This window comes from Phaeoacremonium minimum, assembly GCF_000392275.1.
Source record: "Phaeoacremonium minimum UCRPA7 unplaced genomic scaffold PA7_03_scaffold_428, whole genome shotgun sequence".
NCBI lineage: Eukaryota > Fungi > Ascomycota > Sordariomycetes > Togniniales > Togniniaceae > Phaeoacremonium > Phaeoacremonium minimum.
Genome location: NW_006921330.1, coordinates 110,838 through 131,654, shown reverse-complemented (window position 1 = coordinate 131,654; position 20,817 = coordinate 110,838). Strand labels below are relative to the sequence as shown.

Genomic DNA, 20,817 nt, shown 5'->3' with positions numbered 1-20,817 from the left:
TGTTATCAAAAGGATAGATGAATGGGTTGACAGTCCAGATGGTCGGCACATATTCTGGCTCATGGGCAAGGCAGGCACGGGGAAGTCTACCATCTCTCGTACTGTCGCACATGGCCTGGCCAAGAAAGGCATTCTGGGAGCTAGCTTCTTTTTCAAGAGAGGCGCAGGCGACCGGAGCAACGCCACGCGCTTCTGTAGCACAATAGTCGCGCAACTCATCCAGAAAGTACCTCTCCTGGCGCCCTATGTACAGAAAGCAATTGAGACTAGACCAGACGTCATCAATGCATTCTTAAGAGTACAATTCGAAGAACTGATCGTTCAACCCTGGAAGCAAGCTTTTGCTGACAATAACTCCCCTGATTTCTCAACGATGGTAATTGTGACGGATGCTCTTGATGAATGCGATCCAGAACAAGATGCTGCGTCCATCATTGGTCTGCTTCCCTTACTTGAGCAGCAGATATACCCTATTCGAGTGAAGATTTTCGTTACAAGCAGACCGGAGATTGATATTAGACTCGCATTCAGCAGGATTCGTCTAAATTACGACGACATAATTCTGCACGAGGTAGACTCGCAAATCATTGAGCACGACATTTCTGTGTTTCTGAAATCCGCACTCTCAGACTTTGTACGCGACTACAACGAGGTAGTTAGCAGGGATCGCTGGCTCCCTTCAGAATGGCCCGGTCAGGACAACCTACAGAGACTGGTCGAGATGGCTGTTCCGCTCTTCATCTTTGCATCGACAATTTCTCGATTCCTTGCCGACGTAAAAAGAGGCCGTCACCCAGACTCGAAGCTTAATCTTGTTCTAGAATATCAAACTCGCAGCCAAATGTCGAAAATTGGTCTGACCTATGCCCCTGTCCTTGACCAGTTACTCGTCGATGAAGATGAACTTTTCAAAGAGGACAGAATTCAACGTTTCCGGAAGATCATAGGGTCTATCATTCTCCTCGCTCAACCTCTTTCTACCTTATCTTTATCACGCCTCCTTGAGATCCCCAGACACGAGGTCGAAAGTGAGCTTGATCTTCTCCACTCGGTTCTTAATGTTCCATCAAATCCTGAGATGCCGGTCAAACTATTCCATCTGTCTTTCCGAGACTTTCTTCTCAATGACCACAATCAAGGCAAATTTCAAGTTGATGAGAGAACAACGCACCAGCAATTAGCAAGTCAATGCCTCTCCATGCTATGCACGTCTCTGAAGAAAGATATGTGCAATTTAAAGATGCCTGGGACGGCTCGAAAAGATATTGACGAAGAGACAATCTCCAACTCTTTACCAGCAGAAATCCAGTATGCGTGTCTTTACTTCGATTACCATATACAGAAAAGTGGACGACCGCTCAAGGATTGGAAGATTCTCTCTGACTTTCTCAACTCCCACTTTCTCCACTGGATAGAAGCATTAGGCCTCATGGGCAGGATAACTGACGGCATCAAGATAATCGGTGGATTGCAGGAAGCAGCACTTGTAAGTCATCCAAACGCAGCCTAGATGATCTCCACTCACGTTAGTCAAGCAACAAAGACATCTCGAACTCTCAACCTTTTTACTTGACGCGAAACGCTTCGTTCTACACTGCCGCACGGCATTGGACCTTGCCCCCCTACAAGTCTATATATCTGGTATTATTTTTGCACCCGAGGAAAGCCTAATTCGGAAGCTTTACCTAGCCGACGCGTTGCCCGAATGGATTGTGCTATGTCCACCGCTGGCCACTCACTGGAGCCCTGTTCTACACACGCTGGAGAGGCATAAAATGGCTATCAAACAAGTCGCCTTCTCGAATGACTCAAAGCGCCTCGCTTCAAGAGACGTCGGTGGAACGATTATAATATGGGATACCACGACAGGAGACCAAATTCAGGAACTAAATACTGACGGCGTAATGGATGCCATTTTTTCGGATAATCTAGACATGATTGCTTTCGATCACATAGATGGCTCTATTGATATACTCAGCATCATAACAAATCGCAAAATACAGAAGCTTGAAGATTGGACGGGCACGAATTCTTTCACGTTCAGGATAAAAAACAGGTTAAAACCTTTAGATTTTACCACTGATGGGACATCTTTGCTCACAAGGTCTGATCGGGGAGTATTGGAGCTTTGGAATGTTGAAACCGGTCAAATCATATCAACATTGCACATTCGCTGCCACACAGCGGTGTCTGCCAGGATGCCAGACAATCGAAACGGGATTCTGACAGTTGACTATTTCGGTATTTTGATGACGTGGAAATCTGCCCCAGTGCGGGAGAGCCAGACATCGAGCTTTGAGCTGGTGGATTCTGTCTTATTATTGAGTGACTTGGAAGAGAGTTGGCTCTTCTCTGAGGGACGCGCCTTCTCGATTGACTCGGAGATTTTTCGAAACAGCCAGGATATATGGACCCCTGGAGGCGAGAGAGGCGAGAGAGGCGAACTCCATTGGAGTGCTAATTTATTGAAGATCTTGAAACTCACTGAAGCTAAGGGTGTTATTGGAATGGCCGCTATAAATGAATCGGATACTTGGAAAGGGCTGAGCGATTCGCAGGATACCTCTGGACTCATTGGCCTCTCAACCTTCTCAGCAGACTCACGACTCCATGCACTAGGTTCTTACGATCATTCCGTAAGAATACTAGATATCACGCCCGGCGACATCATACCTGGCCAAGAGCCCGGAAGCTCCCCATCCCGCAGAGTCAGGGAGCCCAAAATTGACTTCTTCAGTGTTTCCAAAAATGCTGACGTCTTCCTCATTTCAAGAGACTACGACCGATCGATCATGGTTGAGATATGGGATGTCTTGACTAGCAGGAAGCTTAGATCAATCGATGTCCCATATGAGTCTTGGTTTGCACCTCCAGTCATTTCTAATGACGCAAATTACGCAGCGATAAGATCGTCGAACACCGTTATGGTTTACAATATTGTAACAGGTGAGAAGGTTCACAGTTTTCGAACAGGAGTGGACATCAGCAGCATCTCTGAACAGTGGCATACTTCAGTTAGTTGGTCGGCTGATTCGCGAGTTCTCGCGACATCTACTCTCTCGAGCAATGTTGATGTTGGTGCTGGCGCAAAACTCTGGGATGTTACAACTGGCCAATTGCAATCCATGCTACTGCTCGATGAACCATCGACGAAAACTGCATTCTCTGCCGATTTAGAGTTGTTTGCATCATTCATGTTCATCAGCTTCTCGGGAGTCTTTATCTGGGATATCGCGACAGGCCAAAAAATCTTAAAACTACAAAGCTCGGTGCCAGTTATTCATTCGATGAAGTTTTTAGAGAATTCAAAGCAGTTCCTAACGTACGAGCCTGGACGGGCCAGTGTATACTCTCTTGTTACAGGCCATTTGTTGAGGAGGCTTGAAACGATACCCAAGCCCGTTTATGGATTCCCAACCCCTGAAACGGAATACATATTCGCAGAAACTTCGCACCCTGAAGCAGAGTACAGTCCTAACGCTATTGATGGGGATAGTATTGGAGAGTTCGTACCTCAGCACTATGGTTTAAATGAGCAAAAGAACTGGATAACCTGGAACGGCCAGAAGCTTATATGGTTACCCCATGAATATCGACCAAAACGGCCTGACGGATATGGATCATCACAGAAATGGCTAGCATGTCAATACGTACAGCGGGCAGTAACCATTTTTGGTGATCTAGAGCGTAAAGTCTTCTTACGCTTTGCAGAGCATAAGACACCTATGATTTAGCCTTTCGGAAGAGCAGAACCTCATTATTGGCGGCAAGATCTGATCAGGCAACCATAAGTTTCATCGCCGAAGTGCTGGGTTAGGATACGGAAGTTATCGACGTATGAAAACCCCGAGGTTGCACCTTGAGACATTTGCGCAAGTCAAGGAAACCCCATCACCGTGTTGGGAAAAGGATGATCTCATGTAGGTATATTAACAACGACTTGTGTATGTCTAGATCACAAGCATGATATCCGCGTAAATGCACTACTTATATGCCGAACCGATTACAGAGCGAACAAGAGACCTCCAAACAAGGTGAATATGCCCACCACAGCCATGACAGCGAACGCCTCGCCCGTCGGCGGCCTCGTGCTCGCCACAGCGGCGTTGTTCGACGCCGTCGGGGACGCTGTCACAGTGATGATGACCATTCCGGACTGGCTCGTACTGCTGCTCCCGCCTCCATTTCCGCTACCACCACTACTCCTGGTTGTCGTGGCGGTCGGGTTAGACGCCTGGCTGGCCACGCCAGTAAACACTGGTAGCGATGTACCGCTCGCACTCAGCTCCTGAACATCGCTGTCGGAGCTGCCCAGGTTGGCCTGTGCCAGGCCGATCTGGCGGTTCTCGAGGTGATACACGACGTAGGCGCTGCGAAGGAATGTGTCGCCGAGCAGGGCAAACTCGATCGATTGCGCCTGGCCGGAGGGGAGCGCGACACCAGAGCTCTGCAGGCCGAAGAGGCACACCTCGTCGAAGGGGATCTCGGACGGCATCTGGGACTGGTACCCTTGATAGACATCCAGCACGAGCTCGGCGGCGCGCACGGAGATGGTCACCTCGCTGCTGGAGGAGGTAAGCGAGGAGGCAAAACCGAAGTTCATGGTGAGCTCCTCATCCGAGTCGAGGTACTTGCAGTCGATCAGGGTCAGACCCTGAGAGCCCTCGGTATAGGTATATGCGTTGACAGCCTCGAATAGAGGGGTGGCGACGTCGTCCGGTAGGTATGATAGGGTGGTGCCGGAGTCCAGGATGGCTGGCAGCACGCTGGGAAGTGTGATGTTGGCCGGGTCGGTACCGTTGCTGAAGACGGCGGCGAGCTCGGCAAGGCCGATCGTGAAGGACGAGTAGTTCCTCCCGCGGGCATCCTGAAGTATCGGCAGCACCGTTAACTCGCCGATAAACTTCTCTGTGTCGACTCCACCAAAGAGAATGCTTCCCGTGTCGGAATCGTATTCGTTTAGGTATAAGCTGTACGCATTAACAGAGATGGCACCCGCGTCGACAAGCGCTTGTGGTAGATTCGGGTATGTCGTCAATGCCACCTCCTCGGCGACAAATCCAATGCCTAGTACACCAGTTCCGGTCACTGTAGAGTCGGCCAAGCCAAATTGGAAATCGTCAAGCGTCACATCGGCGATCTCGAAGCTGTCTGAAACAAAGTCCCCGGAGGCGGTGCTACCGTCCAGATATTCTATTGAGAAGCCATTTTGCTGAACAACTGAGAACGTCGAGCTGTCGGAAGAATCGACTGTACAGGCAACGGATTAGCTGTTGTGACAGAGCTCAGAAGCGCCAGCGAGACTTACACGTAGCGTCACATGTCATGCCATATTCAACCTGCAACCTCCGACTTGTACACAGATCGGCGTTCACATCTACTACAAAAGCGTCGCTGCTGCCAGTGTCCAGTACCAAGTTGATGGACTGTCCTGGCGTTCCCACCGATACACTGGCATAGTACCCGCCACCTGTGATATTGTTGACCAGCTCCTCGATCGCCGACGCCCGCTTTGTGAGAAGCGGATGCTTGCTCACGGCACTTCCGGGACCTTGCTTGTGAACGGGGATTTTGAGAGTTCCTGCAATGGCAGAGCCGGCCAGCGCAAGCAGCGCCGCCACAGCAGCGACTGTCCTCATTTTCGCAGGTCTTTTTTTTGTGGCGAGGCTTTTCAGCTCTTCAGCTGCTCGATCAACTTTGGCAGCTCGGTTGTCCTGCAAAGTCGGCTCTGGCTCGCGCAATCCACCGCCCACAGCGATGTCTACCAGCTACAACTATTCAATGTCAGTGTAGGAGGAAGAAAGGAAGCAACAGCACGCAGCAGCACCACGATCGGAAGGCAGCCATCCTTCCCGCACGACACGACCGGAGGCGGTGCGCCAAATTTAAGATAACATTGTGGGATGGACGATCTGCCGTTGGCGCATTGAGCGGCGCATTCAGCTCGCAGGCTTCCAGGGGGGCGAACAGCACACACCCACCGTAGCGTTGGCTTGGTGCTTGCGCGGCTTGCCTCCTGCACCCCTCATTTGGTGGGGGATTCGCTGGTCGACGGGGGTCGACGGTGTTGCGCAACCCTGCTAGAGGCTGTCGAGGATGCTGCTAGCGATTGGTTGTGACGTGATGATCCTCTGTCTAGGAGTCTAGGGACTGGCCCAGTGAGCCAAGTCCCACTGCGGCTGGCGAGGATTCTGCAGGTGGTGCACCCCAGAACCCCGATCGCGAAAAGCCTCCAGCGATGGCCTTGAGCTTGGCATGCTGGCTGAGCCGCTTGGCTAAACGGTCGCGGGACCGTTGGTAGTCTCGAGGTAGTCTCTGCTTTACAAGCCGTGTCATCCGCTGGTAGTATTCTCTTCACCTTGAAAGAGAGAGGCTCGAATGACATCCAACTTTAACTTCGGCTCGTTCACCGAGGACCCACGCCGGATCGCTGGTCGATATACCAGGTGATAAGCCGGGCCAGGTTTTGCTCCGCAATTTGAACTGCGGCGATATACCCAGACTCCTGGTTCTCGGTTGCCAACCATATTTCAATCCTTCTGAGCCGGATCAACTTGGCGGCCAAGAGTCTCTTGATACTAAGAGGCTCCAAAGTCTTGGAGGTCTTGGAGGCAATGAATCATGCACTTTCAGTCCCCAGCCTCACGTCAACGGACGGCTCAGGTGCGTAGTCCCGCTCTCCCGTCTGTCAATGCGCCTGTGACCGAGTCAGCGCAGGAACCAACACTAATGTAGACCTGTTGTTGCCGCCTATCCGAAGCATGAGGTTGATTACATGCCAAGTTTGGATGCACTTCTGCCTTGAACATCACAACCAACATGTGAAATTGCATCAACAATTCGATATGCATCTTCTTGTTGATCCCATAATGCAGGGGTGAGCGAACTGGGATCTTTATCGCCCTTCACAGTGACCCAAGCGGTGTATGGTAGAGAGGGGTAATGAGCCATAATGCATCCGAGCTTTGACCCTATACCTAGGGTAGTAGACGACACTTCATCCCCAGACCTGAAGAGAAGAACTCGCAACTCGCTCTCGAGTATGACTCCTATGGAGAAGACAATGAGACAATCAGCACTTGTTCTGACCGATCTTGCAAGGCAGGAATAGGAGAACAGAGCCGAGACTCACAGGCAGGTGCGAGCGACGGGTACAGCCGGCGCGATCTCCGTTACCGGTATCGCACCGCACCACTCTACGCAAAACTTTTCCCCAGATCTGCTAATGGCGCAAAAGTCTTAATTCGGCGGCTCTGTCTGTCGCAACGTCGTAAGATAACTTGCTAATGCAGGGTCTTTGAGTGAAAGATATCCTTCTTCTCTTCTACTTCTAGTCAACACTGTAATCCAATCCACTCACGCGGCGACGCTTACCAAACATGACTTCGCTCACTGTCACGAGTGTGCAGCTGACGACCCTGCCCAAGGTGGCCGCGGGCAAGGTGCGTGACCTATTCGATATTGACGCCAACACGCTGCTCTTTGTCGCCTCGGACCGCACCTCGGCCTACGATGTCATCCTCAAGAATGGCATTCCCGGCAAGGGCGCCATTCTGAACCTCATGTCTGCCCACTGGTTCTCAGTCCTCAGCGAGAGGGTGCCCGGCCTGCGCACGCACCTGGTCACTCTGGACGTGCCCAAGGCCCTGACCCCCGGCGAGAAGGCCCTCGTCAGGTACCGCAGCATGCAGGTCCGCAAGTTCAAGGTCTTCCCCATCGAGGTCATCGTGCGCGGCTACATCACCGGCAGCGCCTGGAAGGAGTACCAGAAGACCGGCACCGTGCACAAGCTGCCCATGCCCGCCGGCCTCAAGGAGTGCCAGGCCTTCCCCCAGGCCATCTACACGCCCAGCACAAAGGCCGAGCTGGGCCAGCACGACGAGAACATCACGCCCGAGGAGGCCGCCAAGATCGTCGGCGACAAGTACGCCCCCCGCATCGAGGAGCTCGCCTTGAAGGTGTACAACGCCGCGAGGGACTACGCCGCCGAGCGCGGCATCATTATTGCTGACACCAAGTTCGAGTTCGGCCTGGATGAGGCGACGGACGAGATCGTGCTCATTGACGAGGTGTTGACGCCGGACTCGTCCCGCATGTGGCCGGCGGACAAGTACGAGGTCGGCCACGACCAGGAGAGCTTCGACAAGCAGTTCATCCGCAACTGGCTGACCAAGGAGGGCCTGAAGGGAAAGGATGGCGTTGCGATCCCCGATGATATCGCGCAGGCCACGAGCGAGCGGTATCAGGATGCCTTCCGCCGGCTGACGGGTAAGACGCTGGAGGAGACGATCGCGGAGCTTTCATTATCTCAGTAATCGTCTCTAATCGCAGCAGAGAATACGTACCTTGCTTTTTCGTCGACATAGATATCCAGATCTGCTTGAGATGCTGCAGTTGCAAGCATGATGCTCATGGTGGATGCCCCTTTTCCACCAAGGGAGGGCATAATGGCAGCAATTCAAGCAGAGAAAATTCAGAAACAAACAACTTCAGCAATAGAGCTTGCTCCTTCAGTCAAGCTCGTGTTTGTGCAGTGTTGACCCGCTCTTTTGTGAAGCTATCCCGGGCATCAGGGCCATCACCCCTTATCCTGCCCTAGAACGGCCCGCATGCAGACCCAGTGACCACCTCTCCTTCAAAACAACAAAGTTGATTACCCATGAAGGACTGAAAAATTCTTTTCTACACAAGAGCAAGCACACATCCTGCTCCTGGCCAGAGACTAGCTGTCATCAGAGACCTTTCTCCCTTCTTTCTCTCCTTTCATCCACAGCTTTGACTCGTTGCACTTGTTAGCACACATCATCACGCTACCAATTCACGATTTCAAGCACAGCAAACCCTTCCACCGACAAGAATCAGACAATCATCATACATCATCATGTCTGCTTCCAACCAGGCTGCTGCGGCTCCAGGCCTCCTGAGCGATCGTCTCACTGATCCTCAGGACCATCATGTTATCAGCATCCCTCGCACTGGTGGTAACTTCTACAAGGCTCCTCCCGGAGTCAATGATCACTATTGGATCAGAACATTGAACCGTGCGGATACACGCCTCCGCAAGCTTGCTCGAGCTAATCAGGGAGGCTATTCTCTGTACAGCGGCCCTCGCCAAAACCACCGTGAAGCTGCTCGTGCCGCCATAGCCTACAGAATTCTGGCTAACGATCTGGCTGCTGCTTCTGCCGATGCCTCTCTCAACGGCCGTAAGGGCGACAGAGCTCGAGCTCTGATGCTGCATCGTTCGATGTGAGTTGCTTCTTCACTTTGGTATGGTTTTCTGGAGGCTAGAGACTAATTTCTGAGTAGCCTTCCCCCTGAGTTCTTCCACTTCATGCTTGCTCATGGCTTGGATATCGACAAGGCTACCTGGATAACTACTATTGTTCGATACTAGCTAATGGCACCGCTATTTTCTGTCTCGGCTCTTGGTACGATTGTGCTTGGGAGGTTGCTGGGCCGTTCAGTTTGAGAGGTGGTTCTTTGGCTTTGGCTGCTTCGGCGGCTTTGTTTAGCCTCTTCAGTTCGTTAGGGAGGATGGTCTGGTTTTGGTCTTCGGTCCTGCTTCATTGTGGCTTCATATGAGACTAGCTGCTAGTTGAATTGAAGAACGGAGACTTCGCATTGCAAGAGAAATATCTCATAATAGTGATATGTGCTCGTAAACGGTTATACTCCTAAGAGACATCGCTGTACTAGACTCGCTATGGCACGGGAAGGTCTTGAGATTATGTTATCGCCACCAGTGTCCGTTGATGACCAGTATCTACTGTATGCGCGATACTATATCGATATGCCAATAGGACGGTTGCTAGTGTTTCCTACCCTATTGCCTATAGTACAAATATTGTCACGGGTATGCCATTACGCCATTTACCAAACCTTTCATTTATCACTATGACATCTTTCCTTCACGCTCTCAACCAAGCCTCTCGTAACGCTCGCGTGCCTTGTCCTTTGTCTGCTGGACGAAGTCCGAATACTTGTTCTCGGTCTTGCGCGCGGCTTCAGCAGCCGCATCGCCCAGCTTGCCTCCCTCGGCACCCAAACCAACTCCCGGGGCGTAGACGTCCGTCGAAATAGCCTCAGTACGTCCCGCACCGGTCGCACCAAGACCCTCTCCCGCGGTCCAGCCCATCTTGCCAAGCAGTGCTGCACCCTTCGAGGGAGCCGCCGGTTTGGGAGCTTCCTGAACCTCCGCAACTTTGGGCACCTCCTTACGGGACTCGCTTCTTGCTGCGGTGGGCTTCTTGGGCTGACTGTATGCTTGGCGGCGTTCTTTAGCACGATCACGGTACTGCTTGCCTTGATCGCCGCCCGTCTTCGTCGGGACCATCTTGATGGGTTTCTGGCCCATGCTCGCCAGCTGAGACACGGCACGGTCGATATTTGAATGCTTGAGCATGTTCTTGCGGTGCATCTCGCTCTCTCGCTCATGCAGAGACAAGATAGATGCATTTGGGAACTTTCGCTGACATATTAGACAGTTGAGGCTCTCCTTGTCAGCATATGATGTGTATATCGGCGCGGGTGTAGACGAGTCTCGAGGTTTGCGCCTGATGATTTCCTCTGTTGTCTTGCCGGTAGACTCAAGTCGCTGGATAGCTGTACTGCATTTCTCATCAACTGTAGCATTTGCCACGTGATCTTCATTGAGGACCTCATGATCTCTCAGCTCGACTTCAGATTTGAACGTTCTCATGCACAGCATGCATGTCAAGGCGTCTGTATCTGCGTAAGACACGTAGGAAGCAGTCGGGCGGTCCTTGACTTTCTTTGAGCGAGATGGCTCGATGATGCTTGGTACATCGGCCATGATATCGCCAGCCTCGGCCCTGCCATTGCGAGACTCTCCAACAAGCTCGGCCCGCTTCTTGGCCCACATTTGCATCTGAGGGTTCATTGCAAGCGCGACTTTTGTTGTCGAGGCTGCCTTTGCTTTCTTCGTCTTCCTGATGGAGCCATCATCCGCATCGGCGGTAGTGTTCTCTGGAGTAGGAGGTTTCTCAGTATCGAGTGGCTCAGTAGAGACGGTGAGGATGCTGGGGTAGACACGGTCGTCCCAGTATTTGAGGAAGATTTCCGGATTATATGTCGGACTGAAAACAGATCGGTTCGAGTCTGACTTGGCTGACGCTCTGGCTGGTACAAAAACACCAGTATGGATGAAGGCTACGTGCACAGGCTTCGAGGAGATAGTAAATTTGGACGACAAGCGATATTTGGCAACAGCTGCTTGGGCGTCTTCGAGCGTCGCAAACTCGCCGAAGCCGTATCGCATGGGCTCATTAGTCTTGCGGTCTCGCATGAGGTACACCCGGCGAAGAGAACCCGGCCGGGCGCCAAGGTTTGCTGTATTTGCCGTCGGGGCCGTCGACTTGAGCTTATTTGGTGTATCTTTTTTGGGAGATGGATTATTGCTCTTCTCCTCGATGAACAGCTTTGAGATACCCTTTGCCAGTATCTCCTCATTCACTGATGGCTCGAGCTCCCGAATGAGGATGATCTGGGACGGTGAGTTTTGTGGACATTCGTCAGTCTCGCCAGTAAGGCGGAGAGAGCCAGCTGTAACCGACGAGTAGCCGTCATCGCGAGCGCGACGTCCTCCATCTATATGTGTCAGCTCATGAGCGGACATGTTGGATTAAACGATGATGACTTCTCCCGAGAGCGGCAAAAGAAAGGAAGTCCTCTTGTTGTTGAGGTGCAGCAGATGCCTTGAAGTTTGCAGGGAGGGGGTGATATCCATACCTGGTCTGTCACAGCCGCATTTGTAGCATCTATATCTGGAGCCATAATTGCTGGCAGAGCACTGTGGGCAGCTACCGTTAGCCCTTGCACTGAAGTAGCAGCAGCACCTTGTAGATGGGCGCACATGCTACTCTACTGCCATATATCATCTTAAACACGGACACCCTAACTCACCTCCGGGCATCCCCAGTCACTATTATCTCTTTCTCTTTCCCGCTCATATCTATCATCTTCTCGATCCTTGCTATAGTTGATACCGACATTCACCAGCTCCGATTCCATGCCTCTCGAATGTGCAAGTTGGAATCGAATCGACGGATAATGATATTCGAGGAAAGCTGCAGCATCCGAGACCTGAAAAAATTCGACGAAGGCAATGCGGCGACCTTTCGGCGGCTCAGTAAAGATCACTTGACAATGGCATGTTTGCAGGACAGCTCACCTCTCTTATTGCTACGAAGACGGATCACTCTGACGCTGTCTGGGCGGAAAGGGGGCTCGGTGCGGACTGACGAAAGCCCATCCATGATCTGTAGAAATCTGTCAATGCAAGCTCTGGGACAGTAGTACAGAGAGGCATGTTCAACAGTGTCACATTAGAGTGCACCATACGCCCAATCTTCAATCTTGAAGCACAGAAACAAGTAACTCACGTCATCTTCAGTGACATCGGATGGAAGCCCTTCAAGTATCATTGTCGAAGAGGGCCGTACAGAAGGTCGCTCATTTGTAGATCGATGTGCGTATTCATCATACATATCCACAGCGTCATGAGAAACCGAAAAATCCCGAGGATCGCTAGCATGGCCGTAACTGTGTCGACTAGGCGCATCATATCGTTCCACAGGAGCATCAGTCTCCGAGTCGGCAGGTGGAAATCTGGATGGTCGAGCGCCAGACGCAACACCTCGCAATACATCCTCGCCAGAATGATCGCTGCCTTCGTACCGGAAACGATCAGAACCCTGTTGACCGCGGGATACGTTTCTCCAGTTGTTACGGCCCACAGAATCATGACCCTGATAGCTATCTTCCTCCGGAAAACGACTGTCGGATCTATGTGTATCCGGACGAGACCGACGAACAGGCGTATCCGCATCATATCGATCCATGCGATCATTCTCATAAATATCGGCTGCTCGGGTGGCGGAGCCTGGAGGCCGTCCATTTGTGCGGGATGATGATCTCTCGGAGGCGTACGGCCGGCCATTGCCCTGCTGGTTCCAGTCGGCTGGCGAGGGCGAGCGACGCCGAGGCGGCGATCTTGAGTGGTCTTTTCATTGAGCAAAGAGACACAGTTAGCCCATGCTATCAACACACAGCAGCGAGATCGAGTGATCCTCCAGGTGTTTCGGGTTTACCCTTCCGCGAACGGTAGAAATCGTCATCGTCACGGTCCCGCCGACGGGAGTCGCTACGCCGGTAGCTCCCGTCGTCGCGGGATCGCGACTGATACTCGTCGTACATGACGGGCAGTCTGCTGGTTCAATGCAGAAGCTTCTTGAGAAGGAGAAGGCCCCTAGGGTGGTAGTCGACAGCGCCGACAAGCGCAAAGCATTGAGGAGGAATGCCTCGAATAGAAATCGATGCCAAAGACGAGCTCTCTAAAGTGGGACAGCTCGAGCTTTGTCGTCGGAGGATGGAGAAGGAATGCTGGGGAGGCTTACAGGACTTGCAGGGTTCGCTTAGGCCTTAGCGTGCTGATCTAAGGGCCAATACGACGCTATGCTTGGCTAGTTGTGGGTCATTGACCTCCGCTGCGTCTTTTGAATTACAGCACCATGCATATATCGTTTTTCTTATCTTGAGAAAGACTTGTATGAGTAATAATTGTATCGTGGATGAAGATGATAGCAGACTCGAAAGATTAAGAATCAGAGATTTTGAATAAAGAGACACAAATATAGGGCAGTCCGGCCTGATCAATCTTGCACAAACACCCACCTCTGAGACTTTGGCAGGTGGTGCCTCAAGAGATTCGTCAAGCCGCTGCACCAACATTGCGGCTTGTGTGCAACACCAAGACAATCAGGCCCTCCTTTCAAGGCTAGGGGCGACTTGATCTCTTTCAAGCCCAGTATAAGGCTGCTCATTTGACCAAAACAACCTCACAAAGCTGGGTAGTTCATATATGAAACAATATATGACTCGATAGAGGTCGACATGGCCGAGCAACTTACAGAACTTCGAGAAGATGGCTGCTTCGTAGCTCTTACCGATGATGTGTTACAGCCATTAGCCATCATGAACTTGGTACGGAGCCCACAAGCCGGAGCTATTGTGCTCTTTTCTGGTAAGAAAACTGCCATCAACCTTATCTAGTCTTGGTTTCTGAACTTCTACTGTCATATAGGGACAACCAGAGACAACTTCGGTGGCAAACCTGTCAAGGAGCTCCAGTACTCAGCCTACAAGCCCATGGCACTCCGGACCATGATGAAGATCGCTCAAGACATCTATTCCAAACACTCCTTGAAAGGGGTCGCGATGATTCATAGGCTTGGCATTGTCCCCATTGGCGAGGAGAGCATCCTCATCGCTGTCTCCTCTCCGCACCGCAAAGCAGCATGGAGCGCGGGAGAAGAGGCCCTGGAAGAGGTCAAAGCAAAGGTCGAGATTTGGAAGCAGGAGATGTTCCATGGAGAAGAGGGTGTTTGGCGAGCGAACCGAGATGGTGTCATGGGGCAAAAGGTGCATGACGAGAAGACGTAGGTTGCCCAACTTCCGGAGGGGTCTGACATTCTAGAGACAATGGGACCCGTCATACGGCCTCAACTCCTGGGAGAGCATGGTCATGGTCCTATGGTCAACCCTGGACCTATACCTCCGGAGGTGGAGAATGAAAGAGCCGGGAGGCAAGGATGAAAACCGCCGGAATATCTGATAAGAGCCTACATGAGGTCGAGCATCTGTTGTCCAGGAGAAAAGTTTCATGTCGACAGATGGCTTTTACTCGACTAATCAGTTTATGGTCCAAGATGAGTATTCAGGCGCAAGCAAGATGCCTTGAGAGCTGAAGAGGACCTGACCGGACCTCCAGGACTCAGAAGTACAGCCTGGAAGCGCAGAGTCTTATAATCCCAAGAGATCTTACGCCTTCTCAAAGTTGTACCATGCATCTCATCTTCCTAAATACCTGGGTGTGCATAGCATTGAAATAAACCGAGCAGATGCTTCTCTAGGTTTATTTCCCAGGGTCACTGAGCTCAACACCCGTGGCAAGAATAATCCCATTAGTGCCATCTATCCGGGGCATCTAGTCCGTAACATAATACGTCCCCTTACTACATGAAAATCATGCCCCAAAGCCTTACTCAAGATCTAGTAGTTAAAAAACAAACAGAAACTGACACCGGTCATGATTTGCCTTTAACTGTAAGGTAAACTTGTAGACGGAAAGGACTATCACCTAGACAGTAATGATCGACAGAGTCGCCTTGTAGTAGTGAAGAGGAGGCTCGTTATACTCGTTATTCACGTTATCCTACTAACTGGCGAGCCGATATGCATGCGTAGTTGTCGCTGGGTTCAAGTATGACTGTAATGAGGGCATTGATGATGTTCATACTAATGGGAAGCTTCTTCTCACGCATCAATCTGACGTGGGAGCATCGTGATCAGACGGTTGGATTGCCAACAACTCTAGACCCATCCACCTGGAAAGGAGGATGTCTTCCTTTGGATGGTGGCGTCGCCTTCTTATACAATCCCGAAAGCACATTCGAATGAGCTGCTAGATCATCGACGAAGGTCGCATCGCATATCTCGTGACACGGGATCGGGCAGCCTGTTATGTTGTCGTGCGGGATAGGGGTCAATATATCCATATAGCCGGGGGCCGTCGCATGCATCATTTAATATCGGCGTTGCTATTTTGGCCACTGCATTCCGCTCCGTGATCAATCCGGGTCACAGGAGAGAAACACACAGGCATGAAAGGGGTTTGGGGGCGGCCAAGACTCCAAGACGACGGTAAGGCTTGAGGAGGGAATGTATACATGTATGAGCGCCTCATTGAATTAGCCGACGACGGATGACGGTCTCGACATAGAGAAGTTCAACACAGCCGCAGCCACCGTGGGCCTGATATGCTTCTAATGATTGAAGATGAGGCGAAGAAGATGTGCTATACCGATTCCTCGTTACTCTGGCTTTCCCGCCAGCCAGCACTACCTCCATGTTGTCCCGTCGTCAGGCACGGAAGGCACTCCTTCTCGGTTCCGAAGACTCGCCGAAGTCATCGGTATCTGTATTTTTTGGGCAATAGATCCTTTCTAGGGGTATTGCATATCAAAAGCTTTTAGATACTCAGACAAAGTGATATCGAACGAGGAAGGTACGAATAATATGTGAGAGACCAGGCTAGGGCCAGGAAACTAGCCATGGCAAGAGCGTCTTATCAAAATCACCCCCTCGCAGGACAGTCCTGCAAGGCACGGACTGGCAAGTGCAAAATTACAGCCATACCAGACATATAATTACTTGACTCTCTGTTCAACGAGATACGAAGGTCATCGCAGCGTGTGTCTACATGAGAGTAATCGCTGCTTTCACCTTACGATCTCTGGCTCAACCGACAACAAAGGCACTTTCACCACTCTCTTGTCGGCCATCGTTTGAATATTGGCTGCAGCAAGGGATTTACTGGAAGAGGAGCTACAGCGTAGACCCTGGACCACATCAATCATGCTGCAACGGTATCGGCAGCCTCAGTCCGATCTAGCAAGCTATGCTACGGCGTCCTCATACCGATCTTTCCGGATGCAGAATCTCGGCCCCGTGCTGTCCCCAACGGAGAGCCGACAATTAGATGTACGGCTCTTCACTCAATGGGACATGTTGGATGGAGTACAAGAGAAATTTGATTCGTTAGACAGGCAAGCCATGCTCCCGTAGCCAGAAGGCGAGCTGATACTTATAGCAATGGTATCCGATATTGAGCGCGGGTGCCGGTGCCGAGCCGAGTTCTGCTCTCGCACCAAGTATTCAAGTGCTGAACATCCAGCCTGATTTGTATGCTAACGGAATTGTAGTAGCATGCGAGGGAAGACAGGGTACCGAATAATCACATCACCTACATTAGGTTCGGTCAGCATCTGGCGATGCAGTTGTGGGTGACTTGCGGATTGTCACTTTGAGCATATGAGCTAAGGAGCTCCAGCGATGTTGTTATCGGCTCCGTGATTTCGCGTCATTTCTCGATTCCAACTCTTCGCAGGGGCTGAAACCTTGTAAGTATGCACGTGGAACTAAATACATAGACGCCATTCACTGTGAGGGACTGTCACCGAAGGCCTAACGTCTTTTAGTGGTCAGAGCACGCCACCCGAAGCCATCGTGCCCACTAGGTCCAATATCTTATCTTGGCCCCTGGAAGGGCCTCACACTGGCCCTCGACCTACAGTACTATATCTGATAAGCTAAACAACAAGATCAGATCATACGAAATCGATATCAGAGGACTACAAAGGCCAGAGAGACCTGTGGGACATCATTGTGGCGTTTTCAAGAGTGCACGGTTGTCCTCGGGTTGTTGGACCCAAGACTTTTGAAGGATACTCCCTCCTACGACGAAATGTAGGAGCTGGAGCATTTGACACGGCACGGGAGATAAGGCAAGCCCTCGAGATCGTGGCTCGCTTGCACGGCTAATAAGAAGTCGTGCATCTGTCATTGGTCAACCACCCTACAATGCGGCATTACTCCATTAGCGTATTGCTGTGGCAAGGAAGGGCACACGGCGCAGAGGGACACCTGTGCTTCAAATGCTACATCTGTTCGCCCAGTTTGGGTCCAGTGCATTCAATATTGCTCGTGTGGTTGGGGAATCCAAGAACCATGCGCAGAGGCTGCCATACCAGAGAACGATATTACAGCGAGCGCAGCCTCGTACAGGGCCCGGCGGACAAGCTGGACCAAAGAGGCTAATCAATAAGCGAACAGACAGCACCCGGAAGAGGCGGGGAGATACCAAGTTGCACCTTGTGCGACTGGCTCCCTGTTGACGTACGATCCAGGAGGCTTGCTAGGTCCTTATCGAATGCTAAGAAATGGGTTGCCAAGCGAGACAAGACAAGGCCCCGGCGACTGTGTGTTCAGATAAAGAGGCATCACGAAGTCGGTAATGCTCCCGTCGTCGCCGGGTGCTTTGAGCAACCGCTCTGTGGGGGGAGACAGGCGAGCGTTCTGTAGTAGCATTGGATGTCTTACTCGATGGTGCCGGCTTGTCCCACTTCAAGCCACGAGGAGCACTCCGCTAATTCGCCAGCGGATTCCCCTGCATCGCACCGAGGGCAGCCCATCCATGCTTGCCCAGACCTTTCCTTGGGTGATAACCAATTTAGGCAGGTCGACAGTATCTGGGGCTGCATCTTCCGCGATAGTAGTAATCTGGTCAATCCCAAGAAAAGCACGCGTCCTGCCCCCGTCAGTGCAACGGTGACCTGCAGTCCAGGACACCACAGGCCACCAGAGGCCACCACCGCCGGACACCACTCCTGTGACGGACCCCTCACTCACTCATTTACTTACCCTCTCTTTCCTCCTTGCTCTCTCATCGTCGTCTTTCCCGCCCCGGTCTCTTCACTTTGCTCCCATACAAGGGTTAACCTACGATCGGCGGGAACGCAATGAGCAGGGCCATGTCCAATATATATTAACACTCCCCGGTCTCGCATTCCGTGTTCCATTTTTGACTCCCCTCTGCCCCTCTGTCCTCCTTGGCAAATCATCTTCCCACTTCTGCTGTCCACTTTCCCCATCTCATGTGAGGGTAGGACTCAGGAAGACCACACTTCAAGATGGTGCTGGGTTTCCGGAAACGCCATGAGATGGAGGACATCACCCCCGACATCTCCTCGCCCAGCAGTTCGCTGGACCACGAGGCGATGACGGCGGAAGTCCTCAACTCGCTAAGGCAGTTCGAGAGAATGCACCACCTTGACCCCAATTTGCCCATCGACGAACTAGATCAGGTTGATATCGCTCTCAGCGCCGGGAACATCGAGAAGGGAATTGAAATCGAGCAGGTTCTGGTGGAGGAAAATTCCCCTTATCCAGAGGTGGGTTGGCAGATCCCTAACTTTGAATAGACGCAAAGGGAATGCTCACGCGCAGCCAGGTCCGCGCATCAGTACGAAATTACGATGTCGATTTGCCCGCCAACACCATCCGCGCCTGGGTCATCGGCATGCTTCTGTGCACGATCGGTTCCGGCGTCAACATGCTGTTCTCGCTAAGGAACCCTAGTATCACTATCACGACCTACCTTATCCAGCTTATCGCCTATCCCATAGGTTTGGGCTGGGACCTAATCTTTCCTGACAGGACATTCAATCTGTTCGGATTGAAATTTAATTTCAGACCAGGCCCCTTCAACTTCAAGGAGCATGTGATCATCGTAGTTATGTCGAACGCCGCTTATGGTGGTGGTGCTCTGTATGCGACCGACGTTATCATCGCCCAGGAGGTCTGGTATGGGCAGTCATTTGGATGGGCATGGCAGATGCTCTTCGGAATCACGACTTTGTGTACGGGCTATGGGCTGGCTGGGTTATCTCGACGCTTCCTCGTCTGGCCTGCTGCCATGATCTGGCCTTCAGATCTGGTCAACGCGGCCTTGTTCTACACACTGCACGATCACTCGAAAGCCGATCCTTCCAAGACTAATGGGTGGCGTATTGGACGATACAAGTGGTTTTTGATCGTCTTTTCTGGTGCTTTTGTGTGGTATTGGTTCCCCGGCTGGATATTTCAGGGCCTTTCTGTCTTCACTTGGGTCTGCTGGGTTGCTCCCGACAATGTCATCGTCAATCAGATCTTTGGAGGTGCTAGCGGATACGGCTTGCTGCCCATCACCTTCGATTGGACCATCATAACCGGCTATATTGGCTCGCCTCTGATCCCACCGTTTCACGCAATTGCGAATATCATTGGCGGTGTCTTCATCTTTTTTATTGTCATATCCATGGGCCTGCATTTCTCAGGTCACTGGTACGCCGCATATCTGCCCGTTCAGAGCTCGCATGCATTTGACAATACAGGCCACAAGTACAACGTCAGCGCCGTGCTCAACGATCAATTTCAATTTGATGAGGCAAAGTACAAGGCTTATTCACCTCTTTACCTATCAACGCAGTTCGCCCTTGCGTACGGACTCGCATTTGCAGCAGTCGCCGCCGTAATCGTCCATGTGTTGCTTTATCACGGGCGGGAGATTTGGACCCAATTCAAGCTGGCGCGCCACCAAGAGGACGATGTCCACATGCGTATGATGAAGAAATACCGGGATGCTGAGGATTGGTGGTACGCAGTGCTTTTCGCGGTGATGATCGGCATCTCCTTTGGCGTTGTGTGTGGTTGGCCGACGGGATTCCCATGGTGGGCGTACATCATCTGCATGCTCCTCCCTATCGTATGGACCATTCCGATTGGTATCGTCCAAGCCATTACCAACTTTCAGCTGGGAATCAACGTGCTGACCGAGTTTATCGTTGGATATATGCTGCCTGGGCGTCCGTTGGCGATGATGATGTTCAAGAACTACGGCTATCTCTGCATGTCGCAAGCGTTATACTTCGCACAGGATTTGAAGTTAGGGCATTACATGAAGGTGCCACCAAGAACTATGTTCTTTGCGCAGTTGGTCGCATCAATCTGGTCGGCTATCGTTCAGATTGCCGTCATGAACTGGGCACTGGGAGCCATCCCGGATGTCTGCGCTGACTATCAGGCAAACTCCTACACTTGCGCTAACGCAAAGGTCTTCTACACCGCTTCCGTGGTTTGGGGTGCTATCGGCCCAGCGCGCATGTTCAGCGGCAGTGCTTTGTATTCCAATCTCCAGTGGTTCTGGCTTGTTGGTGCCGTTACTCCAGTCATTACATGGTTCTTTGCCCGTCGACATCCCAAGTCTCTATGGCGGTATGTCAACTTGCCGCTAGTGTTTGGCGGCTCAGGTTGGATACCTCCTGCCACCGTGTATATATACCTGTGAGTTTCCTAGTGCTTGATCCGAGTTAATCATACTAATAAATCATAGTTGCTGGGGCGTTGTCGGCACAGTAT

General features: G+C 51.6%; 6 protein-coding genes across 6 annotated transcripts; 4 read left to right on the top strand and 2 right to left on the bottom strand.

The window, feature by feature from the left end:
• Window positions 1-4,003: 4,003 nt before the first annotated feature.
• Window positions 4,004-5,639, bottom strand: UCRPA7_5714 (putative aspartic-type endopeptidase protein; the record flags this gene model as incomplete). Its single annotated transcript, XM_007918258.1, has 2 exons — window positions 4,004-5,250; window positions 5,309-5,639. The coding sequence occupies 2 exons, from the start codon at window positions 5,637-5,639 to the stop codon at window positions 4,004-4,006; spliced, it is 1,578 nt and encodes a 525-aa protein (XP_007916449.1).
• Window positions 5,640-7,379: 1,740 nt separating this feature from the next.
• UCRPA7_5713 (putative phosphoribosylaminoimidazole-succinocarboxamide synthase protein) lies at window positions 7,380-8,315 on the top strand (the record flags this gene model as incomplete). The annotated part of the gene is made up of 1 exon (XM_007918257.1): window positions 7,380-8,315. The coding sequence occupies one exon, from the start codon at window positions 7,380-7,382 to the stop codon at window positions 8,313-8,315; it is 936 nt and encodes a 311-aa protein (XP_007916448.1).
• A 566-nt stretch (window positions 8,316-8,881) lies between these two features.
• UCRPA7_5712 (hypothetical protein) lies at window positions 8,882-9,397 on the top strand (the record flags this gene model as incomplete). The annotated part of the gene is made up of 2 exons (XM_007918256.1): window positions 8,882-9,249; window positions 9,310-9,397. 2 exons carry the CDS (start codon window positions 8,882-8,884, stop codon window positions 9,395-9,397), a joined length of 456 nt encoding a protein of 151 aa, XP_007916447.1.
• A 522-nt stretch (window positions 9,398-9,919) lies between these two features.
• On the bottom strand, window positions 9,920-11,638 carry UCRPA7_5711 (putative rna-binding protein; the record flags this gene model as incomplete). Its single annotated transcript, XM_007918255.1, has 1 exon — window positions 9,920-11,638. One exon carries the CDS (start codon window positions 11,636-11,638, stop codon window positions 9,920-9,922), a length of 1,719 nt encoding a protein of 572 aa, XP_007916446.1.
• A 2,357-nt stretch (window positions 11,639-13,995) lies between these two features.
• UCRPA7_5710 (putative molybdenum cofactor synthesis protein 2b protein) lies at window positions 13,996-14,463 on the top strand (the record flags this gene model as incomplete). Its single annotated transcript, XM_007918254.1, has 2 exons — window positions 13,996-14,044; window positions 14,105-14,463. The coding sequence occupies 2 exons, from the start codon at window positions 13,996-13,998 to the stop codon at window positions 14,461-14,463; spliced, it is 408 nt and encodes a 135-aa protein (XP_007916445.1).
• A 4,088-nt stretch (window positions 14,464-18,551) lies between these two features.
• UCRPA7_5709 (putative small oligopeptide opt family protein) lies at window positions 18,552-20,746 on the top strand (the record flags this gene model as incomplete). The annotated part of the gene is made up of 2 exons (XM_007918253.1): window positions 18,552-18,812; window positions 18,872-20,746. The coding sequence occupies 2 exons, from the start codon at window positions 18,552-18,554 to the stop codon at window positions 20,744-20,746; spliced, it is 2,136 nt and encodes a 711-aa protein (XP_007916444.1).
• Window positions 20,747-20,817: the final 71 nt, after the last annotated feature.